The sequence below is a fragment of the Arachis hypogaea genome, chromosome 13 (assembly GCF_003086295.3).
Source record: "Arachis hypogaea cultivar Tifrunner chromosome 13, arahy.Tifrunner.gnm2.J5K5, whole genome shotgun sequence".
Classification (NCBI taxonomy): Eukaryota; Viridiplantae; Streptophyta; class Magnoliopsida; order Fabales; family Fabaceae; genus Arachis; species Arachis hypogaea.
In genome coordinates this window covers 22,802,779-22,815,952 of record NC_092048.1, presented here as the reverse complement: position 1 = coordinate 22,815,952, position 13,174 = coordinate 22,802,779, and the positions used below count along the sequence as shown (strand labels likewise).

Below are 13,174 nucleotides of genomic sequence, written 5' to 3'. Positions count from 1 at the left end.
AACCCACTTCCTTTCACATCTGCCATAAATGACTTTCAAAACCCAAAAAATCGATGCCATAGAAGAGGAAGAAGCCTGTCTGTCACCGCTGCTGATTGACTAACTCCAAACACAAAACCGATTCTGTAGAAGAACCTGGTCTCTATCTCTATGAAAGCGCCATAATTCTCAACGTGTACATTCAAATTAAAGCACAAAATACATGGCAGTTATAATAAGTCTATTATCTTTTATTTTAAATTATCCTCAACGTGTACGTAATAGAATGAAAAATTAAAATACAATTATATTTAAACAACTATTTGTATTACTTTTTTATTAATTTATTCAAAAAATAATTAAACTTTAAAGCTAATTGGTATAAAATATTACAGATATAAAACTCATAGAAATTTTTATTTGTATAAGAATGAGCCTAATAAATAATTATTCTATTTAATATATAATTGGTGAAAAAATGCAGTCGACTTCACGTAAAGTTGATAGCTGAGAGTCGTTAAATGAAAATTTAGTCAAATCAGTCAAACCATTTAACAGCTTTCAACTATCAACTTCACGTGAAGTCGACGGCACCTGAGTTTCCACCTATATAATTACGAGTATTTCTTTCTTTGCCAACGAGCTATAATTCAAATGGCATAATCTTCTCATACTCACTTAAAAGGTCACGAATTTTAATCTTCTTATTTTTGGTAAAAAAGAGAGAGTACTTCTTTCTTTTATTAACTTATATAATATTTCTTGAATAGTCGCTATGTAAAATTTTTTTGTGATAGTATTTGAACCAAAAAAAGAAAATGTTATTTTAAGAAAAACTAATAATATATTTTTAATATAAAATAATTAATTTTAAATATTCTTTTAAATAATATATATTAACTAAAATAATATAATTATTTCAAATAATATATTTTAAATATAGTAAAGTAACACATTTTAATAAAAAAATTGTTAATAAAAAAATTATATAAATATTTTTTTATATGAATTTTTGTTTCGCACAAAATAAAATTATTATATGTTTGTTTGCTTCTTACGTTGTATATATGTTTTTTAAATTAAATTTATATAATACAAAATCTTTTATCATTTACTTCATATTTAATGTTATAATTTTGTTTCACACAAAATAAAATTATATATATGCATTAATTAAATTTATATAACATAAAATTTTTTATTATTATATTTATATTTAATATTATAATTTTGTTTTACACAAAATAAAATTTATTTAAATTTTAATATTATATACATAATATATATTTAATATTAATTTTTTTAAGATTCTAATACATTCTTTTTTCTGAATTTAGTACATAGATTTTCAACTTATTTTTTATATATTATTTATTTTAATTCTAAAGCCTAGTAATTTTTTTTGTTGTATAGACATGTTACTTTTAATATTTGTATACTATTTTTTTTGTTTGGACTTCAGTCCAATATCTGAAACTTATAAAAAAATCTAAAATTTATAAAAGAAAATGGTTAACCTGATTAATAGGTTACTTTTTTAAATTCAGACCACTCAAATAAAATATAATAAATGAAGAGTTCAGATTTAACGAATTAACAAAGTGTACGCACTTCATACCTAGCAAGGAGCATTTAAGGATGAGCCTTCCGAACCTTACATGAACTTTGAATATATAAAATAAAAAGAACTTACTTAGAGTAAATGTCACCCAAAGTTTCTTTTGTAGTCACGGTATATGATTAGTTATCTTTCCGTTAATCAATTTGGGTTGACAGAGTAACCAATTTATTCGTTCGTTTAAATAAGTGTTGGAGTTCAAATTTTACTTGTGCAAGCAGCAACCAATTCATCAATAACATACTTTTAAATAGAATTTAAATTCGCGAGTCGAGTCAAAGAATAAATTTAAAATATAAAAAAAAGTTATTTTTCGATTTATGTTCTCCGATAATAATATATTTTTTTACGTGAATAATTATTCATTTGACGAGAAAACATCACAAGTATATATTATTAGAAATTCTAGAGTAGTGTTAATAAATTATTTTTTAATTTAAATCTTATTTTAATTTTTCTGTCAATTTGTAATAATTATTTTATATTTTTCTACGTAGGTTAATTCTGGCAAAAATTTTATTACTTCTTTACAGTTGTGTAATTTTAATAATAATTTTTCAATACGCATTATAAAATTCTAATTATTTTTTTTCATGAACAAATATCTTGTTTTAATTATTATTTCCTCTAGTGCATTTTAGTCTATATCGTTTACATATTTAATTAAAAATGAGTTTCAATTTGACACTCAATTCTACTACTATAAGATAATGATGAGATTGTGTTAATTATTTAAAACAAATAAGATAAATATTTCAATTTTTTAAAAGGTCTATCTAAGATTCTGAAAATCGGACTGGCCCGGCCGGTTCAACCGGTTTAACCGTGAACAGGCGATACAAGTGGTCCGGTCTTCCTATATTAACCACTAAAGAGAAAATTGGAAAAAAACTGGTGAACCGGCTAAAAATCGGTCGGTTGGGCCGGCCGGTTTCTCTAAAAAAGTAAAACGGCGCCGTTTTTAATTGTTTGAAAAAAGTGGAACCCGACCCGCCGACCCGGTTACCACTCGTGAACCCCCCTTCATAGTTATCAAACCCGGCTCGATCTGGCCGGTTCGATCGAAAACCTGGTCACTCAGTCACCTGACCGGATCGAGTCACTTGTTAAATCGTTTGTGCAACAGACCCGGTCGAACCCGGTTCGACCCGACGGCCGGTTAATGCAACCCGGTCCGGGTCATGTTAATTTTTTTTTTATTTTTTTCCCTGAAACGCCGTCGTTTCAGACCCACCCCGCCCCCCCTTTTTCAGTGAAATGAACCCTAACTCCCAAAGGCAACCTCGTGCCCTCGTCTCTCTGTCTCTGTTCTCTCAACTTGGCGTCGGCAACGGGCAGCCTCTCACCCTCACCTCGTCACTCTCTCGAGCACGGCGCCGTAATCCCCTCACCCTCACCTCGTCTCTCCCCTCGTTGTCAGTTCGTCACTCTCAGTCTCTGGGTATCTCACCTCGTCACGCTCTCGTTCTCTCACTGTGAGTCCGTGACCCTACGTTCGCTTCGTCGGGTGGTGGTGGTCGTCATCTTCTCAACTAGGTGAGCTCCAGTTTTCGATCCTGTTCTTTCTCTAGTTTAATGTTGATTTCGATGAATCTGGTTGGTGTTGAATCTGGTGGTTGTTGAATCCTGCGTTCAGCTTCTCCTTCGCCGTCAACTTCCTTCGTGCAACTCGATTTGGTGAGTTTCCCCTGGTCTTTCTGCTTCAATTTTGGTGCTGCATCATTGCACTTTGATTTTGTTGCTGAAAGTAATTTGTTGCTGAAAGTTGAATGTGTTGCTGAAATTTGTTACTGATTATCATGAACCTTGAATTTGTTGTTGACATGCCAAAATAATCACTTAGCTTAAGTTTGTTCATCGCCGAAAATCATTACTGAGTTTATTGAACCTTGAATTTGGTGCTGTTTTGCAGAATAATCACTTAGTTAAGTTTTGCTTCATCTCTCTGCCCAAGTGAGTTTCAGCTTTGGCCTTGTTATTCCTCTTTCAATTTCATTGCTTTAAATTATTAGTACATCTTGAATTTATTGTTGAAAGTTGAGTTTGTTGCTGAAATTATGATTAGCTAATGCTAATTTGCTGTAAATCATATTTGGAGAATTGGAGTTTTTTTGTTGCTCCCTGAAAGTTATCATAGTTTAAGTTTTTGTTGCTGCCTGAAAGTTGTCATAGTTATCATAGCTGAATTTGTTGCTAGAATTCTAGAAGTAGAATTTGTTGTCAGCTGTAAGTTGAATTTGATACTGAACATATCATAAATGTGGTTGTTGCTGAAAGTAAAATTTGTTGCTGGATAAGATAACTGAGTTGAGTTGAATTTGTTACTGAACCTTGTTGTTGTGTTGCTTAAAAAATGCTAAATCTTTTGTTGGTGTATGTTAAGGGATAAGAGATAAGAGAGTTGGCCAGTAACAAAATTAGTTTGGTACAGTTAGTTAGGGTTTGTTATTCTGATCTCTAATCTTTCTCTCTTTTCCAACTCTGTTATAAATGAAGCTCTTGCATCCCTCTAAGAGGTATGTAGAATTGATTCATTGATGGAAGAATAAGATGAAGTTAATTTAGTTTGCTAGTTTCTTGTAGCTCTCTCTTCAAACTCTTCTTTCTTTGTTTCTGATGTTCTGCATAATGCAGTGTTTCTTATGGAAGATATAGATGCAAATCAAAATGAGAAAAATGTTGATCGAGCTCCAAATTTGTCCTATGAAGATATAGATGTCGATTTTAAGATCACTTGGACTTGATTTATCGATTGTGTTATCTTTTGCTTGTTCTTGTTTATTTAAATGGTGAAAGTATTTTGTACTAGAAACTAGTTTATTATCTCTTTTTGCATAATTAGTTATGTCTAAAAATTAATATTTGATTATTATTATGTTTGTAAAGACTTGCATTTTAAGTTTTAATACTTGATTTTAATTTTATTTATATAATTTGTATTTTTTTAAATTATGACCGGGTCAACTGGGTGAATCAGTGACCCACCGGTTGAACCAATGACCCGGTGACCCAGTCATATGACCGGGTTGATTGCCGGTTCGGTTCTGATAACTATGCCCCCCCTTCTTCCCCCATTCCCAAATCGCAGTCTCACTGTCTCAGACTCTCACTAACCCTAGCCCTCTGAAGCATTCCCAAATCCCAGCCCAGTCACCACCGCCGTCGCCGGGGTTTTCAGGTCGTCAGCGCCACCGCCGTCGCCTGGTCTCTTCCCCCATTCATTCATCTCAGTCTCACTCCACACGTGAACGGTGAACCCTAGCCCCTTCTGAAGCATTCCCAGCGTCCCCGCGGTCCTCGGGTCGTCAGCGCCACCGCCGTCGCCTGGTCCTCAGCACCGCCGCTTCGTCTTCGCTGGCCTCTCCCTTCGTCTTCGCTTCGTCAGCACCCAGGTGAGTGACTCCTCTGTTTCATCTTCTCTGTTTCATACTTTCATCTTCTATGTTAGAATGTATGGTTCTGATTCCAGAACGCCTAATGTTGATGTTGTATTGTTTTGGTGTTTTGCTGCTTTGCAATTTTGGTGTTTTGCTGCTTTAGAACGCCTAATGTGTCTTGCTGTTTTGGTGTTTTCCAGCCAATTGATGTTTTTGTGTTGTGTTGAATGGCTGAATGCTATAGGCACTAGGCAGAATTGTGTTGTGTTGAATGGCTGCCAATGCAATGAAAATTTGGGATCAACAGCCAATTCTGGGAACTTCGATTTCTGTTCAATTTCTTCGGTCTTCAATTTAGTGTTTTGCACTTTTGCTGCTCTGTAACTGTTAATTTGTTACCTTGTTTAATTTGTTACTTTGTAATTGTTAATTTGTTACTCTGTTTCGTTAATGCTGATGTGGATATTGAAGCAGCACAGGATGAGGTGATTGTTAGGGTGAGTTGCCCTCTTGATTCTCATCCGGTTTCAAGAGTGATCCAAACATTCCAAGAGGCACAAATCAATGTTATTGATTCAAAACTCGCAGCTGCAAATGACACCATATTTCACACCTTTGTAATTAAATCCCAACAAGGATGTGAACAGCTCACAAAGATAATTTTGTTATACTGTTGGGGGATCTAAAAAGAGAAGCATTTGGAACTAGGGTAGTAGAATAATAGTTCCTATTAACTGTGTAGGACAACCAATTTATTAATGTTTGTTTATAGTATACACAGTTTATCATAAGTATTATTCCTGCAATTGTCAAATTATTTTTGGTTTTTGGTTGTTTAGTTTAATGATCATAGGGTTTATTTGTTCTGTCTTCTTTTTTCTTATATCCCATATGCCTTCTCAAATCTCAAGTTCCTATTCTTTCTTTCTTGTATTCTATCAACTTCTGTGCATAAGACATAAGAGGAAAGTAGTGATTAGTTATGTTTTTGTCACCTATAGAGAGAATCCTGTCTATATAAATTTTTATATTGTAATTAAAAGTTGTAGCATTATTATTATTACCTTGGTTTTAATGTTTAGGCCTTATGAAACATTGCAGTATATATAGTTCTTAACCAAGCATCTGCTTCTTCTGGTTTTAATATTTAGATCTGCTTTTATTACTATTTAACTTGAGTTTGGATTTTGATAAGATCATATGTATTTGGTTGATGATATTTTATGTAGTGTTTTAAATTTCGAAGATATTTTAAGATTTATATTAGACTATAATTATATTTTAGGATGTGTATTTATAATTTATTTATTATTCTATTCTAAAACGGTTTTTCCGGTTGAACTATCGTTGGACCGGTTAGACCAGTAAACTAGTGACTAGAGCGGTTTGATGACCGGTCCGGTTTTCTGAACCTTGGGTATATCTCTTCTCTTCTCTTCAATTATGAGCATGAAATGAAATGAACTAATTAATCAACCAAATCGATCATTGTTGCAGAGGCCACGTGGCAGTGATGTATTTGTCGAGAACGTTTGGGCGAACACTGTTCGCCGCAGCTGCTAGATCCAGAACCTATGCTTCTTCCGCCGGAACCGCCACTGCTGCCGGCGACAAAACCCGCAACCCTCTTGAGGAGTTCTTCGAGGTTGACAGGGACATGGAAAGTGATAAACCTATTGTATATGGTATCCACTTTGCGCTTCTTTCTCTTCCTTCATTTCCATTGTTATAAATAACTTAGGGTTTTTGTTTGTTTTCCAAGTTGGTTCTATCTATAGAATTTGATTCCCACCATAGGTAACTTTCACTTGTTTTTGTGGTTAGTTAGCTCACTAAATTGTATCCAAATCAAAGCTTATATCTACTAATTATTGTGCTAATTGGCCTAAACCTAAACTTGCATATAGAATACTCCTGAATTGCTATAATTATTTAAAATTGTGGTTGCTGTAGCAATTATTGTGTTTTTTCGGAAAATCATAGCTGTTTGGGATGTAATTGCTATTGTGATTGCATTGCAGAATGCACCACAATAGCAATATTGCTGCGCAATTGCAGTTGCAGACTGCGAGTTAAGATCAAATGACCAAATGATAATAACAAAATTCGAAAATGTTAACCGAAAGTACATGATTTCACTTTGTGTTTGGATGTTCATTTTTGTTGCTAGTGTGTTATGAATGTGGTTTTCTTATTTGCAGCTATAAAAGAGGTACCAATTATGCTCTAGTGATGGGTTTGTTGGTTAGTTACTTGGTTTATCTGTTGTTGTTAGGTCGGGGTTGGAAGGCCTCCGAATTGCGTTTGAAGTCTTGGGATGATCTTCATAAGTTATGGTATGTGTTGTTGAAGGAGAAAAACATGCTCATGACTCAACGCCAGATGCTCAATTCCCAGAACCTACGATTTCCTAACCCAGAACGCATCCCCAAGGTATATATATACATATATATGATTTCTCTACTTGTTTACATTATATGTGGATACTTCATAGAACAATGGTTATGGTGATACTTTTGTGGTTTGAGTTTAATTTTCATGCACTGTGTAATTATTTTTGCTAATATGACGTTATGTGATTGGATGCCCGTGTAAAATGGTTTTATCCTGACAGTACATCAAAATTAAATGGTTTTCTCGTAAGAAATGCTTGCATAGGACAGAATACAGATTAGAGAGAAACCTAATGTTTACTGTTAAACTCTGTTATTGGAGTGGGAAAGAAACACTAGGTGATTAGTTTAAGTGTTTTTTGTTGAGAAGTTTGTTTATGAAATCAGGTACGGAAGTCAATGTGCCGCATCAAGCAAGTACTTACAGAGAGAGCAATAGACGAACCGGATCCCAGGAGGTCTGCTGAGATGAAGAGAATGATAAATGCTCTCTGATGATTCACAATAGAACATTATTGAGAAGGACTTTTGTCTTTGATGGATTCTTGGTTTGCAAGCTTTGTTTTTGCAACAAGTGGTTTACATTGAGATGTACCAGAAAACTATTGAGGCTATTCAACATGAAAGATAAGCACGTATGCAGTATCTATACTCCTTATTACATCGTTATTGGTAGTTATCTAGGTTTTGAATTGGGAATGTCTCATATATTTTCACATATTATAGGAACTATTAAACAATCCAAGGCATTAATACTTGCATGTTCTTACTTCTTAGTTCTTAGAGCACATTAATGCGTGCTATAGGCACTAATTTACAAACTCGTTTACTTTAGGGAAAGTGTATGCAGTTTTCGGTTACATAAGCTTCGATTAACACGGTGTGCTGAGTACACTTTGAAATTTGAATGGTTCTGGATTGATTAGTCAACGCAGATTACGTGATACTATTTCGTACTTGTGCCAAACCAATATTGTGGTTCATAGACTTGCACGTTCAGTTTTATAATTACTGAAAAAATTTGTATGGGTTATGTACTTGATAAGTATCCTCGATATTAAAAAGATAAAAATGCTAGTCTTAAAACGTTAGGAATAAACTAATATCCAGCCATCGTTGAAAAACAAATTAAATTAAATGAATAAACAAATAAGAAATGTTAAAGGGTTATCTGAATTGATTGTTTTTTGCTATAACTTTTAATCATTAACTCAATTACTTTAGTCTAATAATTCAACAACATATTTTTAATACACACTTTTAAACATCGATGGTTAATTTATGACAAAAAACAATCAATTTTGATAGTTCTCAGATATTTTTCTAAATAAATAGCACGTTTTCCATCTATATGTTGATCATGTCATTCTCACGTTACATTAATAATACCAACAAGAAACCTCATAAAAAAGAAGTAATAATTCATGCTCTGTTTGCTAAGGCTCTAACAACAAAAGTAGAAAACCTTAAATGCGATTCGTTATTATGCTTTTGTGAAAAGAGGCGGATATAAAGAGTCAATAACTTCTGATCTCTATTGAGGATTGATCTCAACAAACCTTAAAAGCATCAAACCACATGGGGTTAGCAGCAGAACCAGCTTCAAGTAATGATGACAAGACACCATTGTTGCTCTCTCACCCTCTCAAAAGAACAGGTTTGTTTTTGTCATATCTCCAAATCTACATGCAACGGCCGCAATAATAATTGCTGCAGAGCCAATTGCCAAGACAGTTGACACTGCAGCAACAATATTGCGGCCGAAACGTAGAAGAATGAATGAACGAATGAATGATGAATAGGGACGGCGTGGACGGCGGTGACGCACATAGTGACAGGAGTGATAGGATCAGGAGTGCTGTCTCTGGCATGGAGCATTGGACAGCTTGGATGGATTGCAGGGCCATTCTCCATTCTCCACATTGCTTCATTCACTCTCATTTCTTCTTTCCTTCTCTCCAACACTTACCGTTCTCCACATCCTCAATTTGGACCTCACCGTAGTGCCTCTTACCTTGATGCTGTTCATTCTCATCTAGGTACATTCTCATCATTACTTCTCTTTATTCTTACTCTTTTTAAGTCTTTGCATCAAGATTCTTGTTGGCTGAATTACAGGACTAAAAGAATGGACGGTTATGTGGCCTTCTTGTGAATATAAGCTTATATGGTTTTGGAATTGCTTATGTTATTACATCAGCTATCAGCATAAGGTGCATCATCTTAGACTTATAGACTAGTACTCTCTTGTTATATGCGTGATTGCTGATATTAGTTTAGTTTGTGACTACAGAACAATCTTGGTTTCAATTTATTACCATACCAATGAAGAAGAAGTAGCATGTGAGTTTGTAGATGCATATTATATGCTGATTTTTGGGGCTATACAAGTTGTACTTTCACAGATACCAAACTTCCATAACATTGAATGGCTTTCGGTTGTTGCTGCAATCATGTCATTTGCTTATTCTTTCATAGGAATGGCCCTTTCCATTCTGCAAATCAAAGGTATGCTCTTTAGACAGTTGCTTGATTCGTGCGGTTGCGAGCTACAATTCAACAAGCATTTAACTTTCTTACTCTACAATTTGATGCAGAAAAAGGTTATGTTGAAGGTAGCATTGAAGGAATCAGGAAGCAGGAGTAGAACTGAAAAGTTATGGCTTGTTGCTCAAGCACTTGGTGACATATCATATTCCTATCCATTCTCAACAATTCTCTTGGAAATTCAGGTATATCTGTTCTATGATCATACCAGAACTTAACTACTATAGATTCTAATATAAGTTGCTTTGATTGTTGAAGGATACTCTGAAGTCACCTCCACCGGAAAACCAAACTATGAAGAAGGCCTCCGTGATATCGGTGGCGATCACAACGTTCTTCTACCTTGGTTGTGGAGGAGCTGGATATGCAGCTTTTGGTAATGATACACCAGGAAACCTCTTAACAGGTTTTGGATCCTCCAAGTATTATTGGCTTGTTAACTTTGTCAATGTTTGTATTGTGGTTCACCTTGTTGGTGCATATCAGGTACACAAATACAACATAGTCTTAGTATATATATCAAACTTTAAATTTTAGAGTAATGCTACAGATCTAAGTCTTTTTATGAACTAAGTTCAACTAAATTAAACAATAAGACTTAGAATAATGTTAGTCATAATTATTTTTTTGTTATGTTAGACCAACTTGATTAGCCTTAATTAACAAAAAAACTCGGATAAATGATACGTGCTTCAAATATTCGAGATATGAAGAGTTCAAGTATTATTTAGAAGATATTAGTTTACATTTTTAGAATATTTTAATTTAATTTGATGTATTTTGATTTTGTATATTTAATTACTAGATTAGACCTTATATTTATAGGCTTAGAATTTTCTATATTTTAACCTAATAAAAGGTTATAAATACTTTATAAACTAGGGTGTAGTTTATCATGTGTGCTATGATATTCTCTCTGTTTTAAAATAAGTATCTCTTTCACTTTTTTGGTGCAGGTGTATAGTCAGCCACTTTTTGCCATTGTTGAGAATTGGTTCCGCTTTCAATACCCGGATAGTGAATTTGTGAATCACTCATATTTGAACTGAATTTTCTGAGGCTTTCTTTCTGAACCGCTTACGTGGCATCAACCACGGTGATTGCATTGATGTTCCCTTACTTCAACCAGATTTTTGGAGTACTAGAAAGCTTAATCTTTTGGCCATTAACCATATATTTTCCGGTGGAAATGTACTTAGGTCTGTCTAATACTGAAGCATAGAGTGCTAAGTGGATCATGCTTCGGAGTTTAAGCATTTTAGGCTTTGTTTTTGGTTTGTTTACTCTCATTGGTTCCATTCAGGGAATAGTAACTCAAAAATTAAGCTGAAAACAAGTCAACAAGTTCTGAGGAACTAGTCACTATTCACTTTCATGTATCATTTGGATATGTTCTACACAAATTTTATTATATGTTCATTACAAAAAAAAAAAAAAGTAATATTGGACATTTTTTAATACTATTTTAAGTTTATATAACACTTGTATATTTGAAATCAAAGTAAATAATTTTAATCTTAAAAGAAGACTCTCAACTACTGATTGAAACTCAACACCTATTACAACAAATAAAATAAATAATACTACGAAAAATTTCAATAATTTAAAACATTATTTATATTGCTCATTTTATATTTTTTATGATTATAGAAATCAACTTCACCAACCTTAGTATTATTAGACAAAGATAATATACCAATTAAAAATTTAAAGAGAAAAAAATAAACAAATCAAATACATATTGTCAGACGAAGAATATACATACAGAGATGAACAAAAAAAATAATAAAAATGCATAAAGTCAACCGTTCAAAAAAAATATATCATCCTAAGAATATATTACATGAAAAAGAAAAAAAAATTCAACAAAAACTAAAAATAAAAAAAAAAACAACAAATACCACATAAAAAGATTAAATTTATCAACTAAAATAAATATAAAAAAAACAAATAAAAATATAACTTTATATAATTTTAATATAAAAAGTTTTTGTACTCTAAAATATTCTTGTACTCTAAAATGTTTTAGAATGTTTTAAAATAAATTGATCTTTTTGTATCGGAAATTAATTAGTATTATAATGATAATTTTTTGGAACTCAATTGTTGTATAATAAAATTGATTAAAAATTTATTTATCTAATACACACATCAAAATGTTTGTTTAAAGTGACAGAAAAATCAATCTAACAATGAAAATGATTATAAAAAATTTATAAAATAAAAAAATATTTAAAACAAATTTTTAATTTAAAATCGTTAAACACCAATTTAAATGTTTAATATAATTTTTTAAATAAGTTATTTATCTCCAATGACGCGTAGATGCAAAGTAGGGTCTAGTTTAAATAGTTTAAATACCTTTATAATTTATCATTTCAATAAATCAACGTCAATAAAATTTGTTAATTTTTTTTTATAATTTTATTGTCCGTACGTACTCTTTAGGTATTCTTTTCGTTTTATTAGGTGAAAAAGAACAGAAAATTTGAGAGAATTAAAAGAAAAGAGAGAAATTATGACTGTGTATTTCATTAACTTGGGTGAAAATACAGTGATGAAATTCATATATAGAAAGCAGAGGCAGAATTCACTAACTAACTGTGCCACCTGGCATAACACAAAGTAAAACGAAAATTCAGAGAAGAAATTCAACTAACTCAGCTAACAACTAACTGAATGAAGAGCACAAGTTTCACGTGCTGCTACTATGTCCTCTATCAATATTAATAGGACCCAATTTTGTCGGATTTTCTCTTTCCCTCCTTCTCAAACACCTCCTTTATCATCCACGTACTCTCATCTGGCACCTTGTAATTGGTTAGCCAGAGGCTCCTCGGCGGCACTTGTCTCTTTCACAACCACAAATACTCCGAAATTGCCTTCCGTAAACTTCTTCCATCAAGTTAACAGTGAAATCAAAAGGATCCAACTCGCCATCTCCTCGCTAAGATCCAATTTGGTCGGATTTTCTCTCTCCCTCCTTTTCAAACACCTCCTTTGCCACTCCTCTTTAAACACCTCCTTTGCCACTGACGTACTCTCATCGTACTCTCATCTGCCACCTTGAAATTCGTTAGCCAGAGGCTCCTCGTCTGTATTCGCGCCTCCTTGACAATCACGTCCACTTCGAAATAGGGGTGGCAATATGTACGCTATCCGCGGGTATTCAATCTAACCCACCCGACCGGGTAAGGTGCGGATTGAGTCTCAACCTTATTCGACCAACTCGCACTGTATGTATGTATATGTTATATACT

At 33.2% G+C, this 13,174-nt stretch overlaps 1 protein-coding gene and 1 pseudogene across 10 annotated transcripts; both read left to right on the top strand.

Annotated features, from left to right (window-relative positions):
• The first annotated feature begins 2,824 nt into the window (after positions 1-2,824).
• On the top strand, positions 2,825-8,297 carry LOC112737686 (uncharacterized). Of its 10 annotated transcripts, XM_072211449.1 has the most exons (8): positions 2,830-3,133; positions 3,234-3,274; positions 3,510-3,550; positions 4,686-4,989; positions 6,335-6,391; positions 6,472-6,659; positions 7,250-7,407; positions 7,755-8,297. In XM_072211449.1, the coding sequence occupies exons 6-8, from the start codon at positions 6,488-6,490 to the stop codon at positions 7,860-7,862; spliced, it is 438 nt and encodes a 145-aa protein (XP_072067550.1). In that variant the 5' UTR covers positions 2,830-3,133; positions 3,234-3,274; positions 3,510-3,550; positions 4,686-4,989; positions 6,335-6,391; positions 6,472-6,487; the 3' UTR covers positions 7,863-8,297. The 10 variants fall into 10 exon arrangements, with proteins under 10 accessions (XP_025643485.1, XP_072067550.1, XP_025643480.1 ...); XM_025787695.3 differs by lacking the exon at positions 6,335-6,391 and having other exon boundaries at positions 4,727-4,989; XM_025787692.3 differs by lacking the exon at positions 6,335-6,391.
• Positions 8,298-8,815: 518 nt separating this feature from the next.
• LOC112737685 (probable amino acid permease 7) lies at positions 8,816-11,364 on the top strand (annotated as a pseudogene).
• The last annotated feature ends 1,810 nt before the right edge of the window (positions 11,365-13,174 follow it).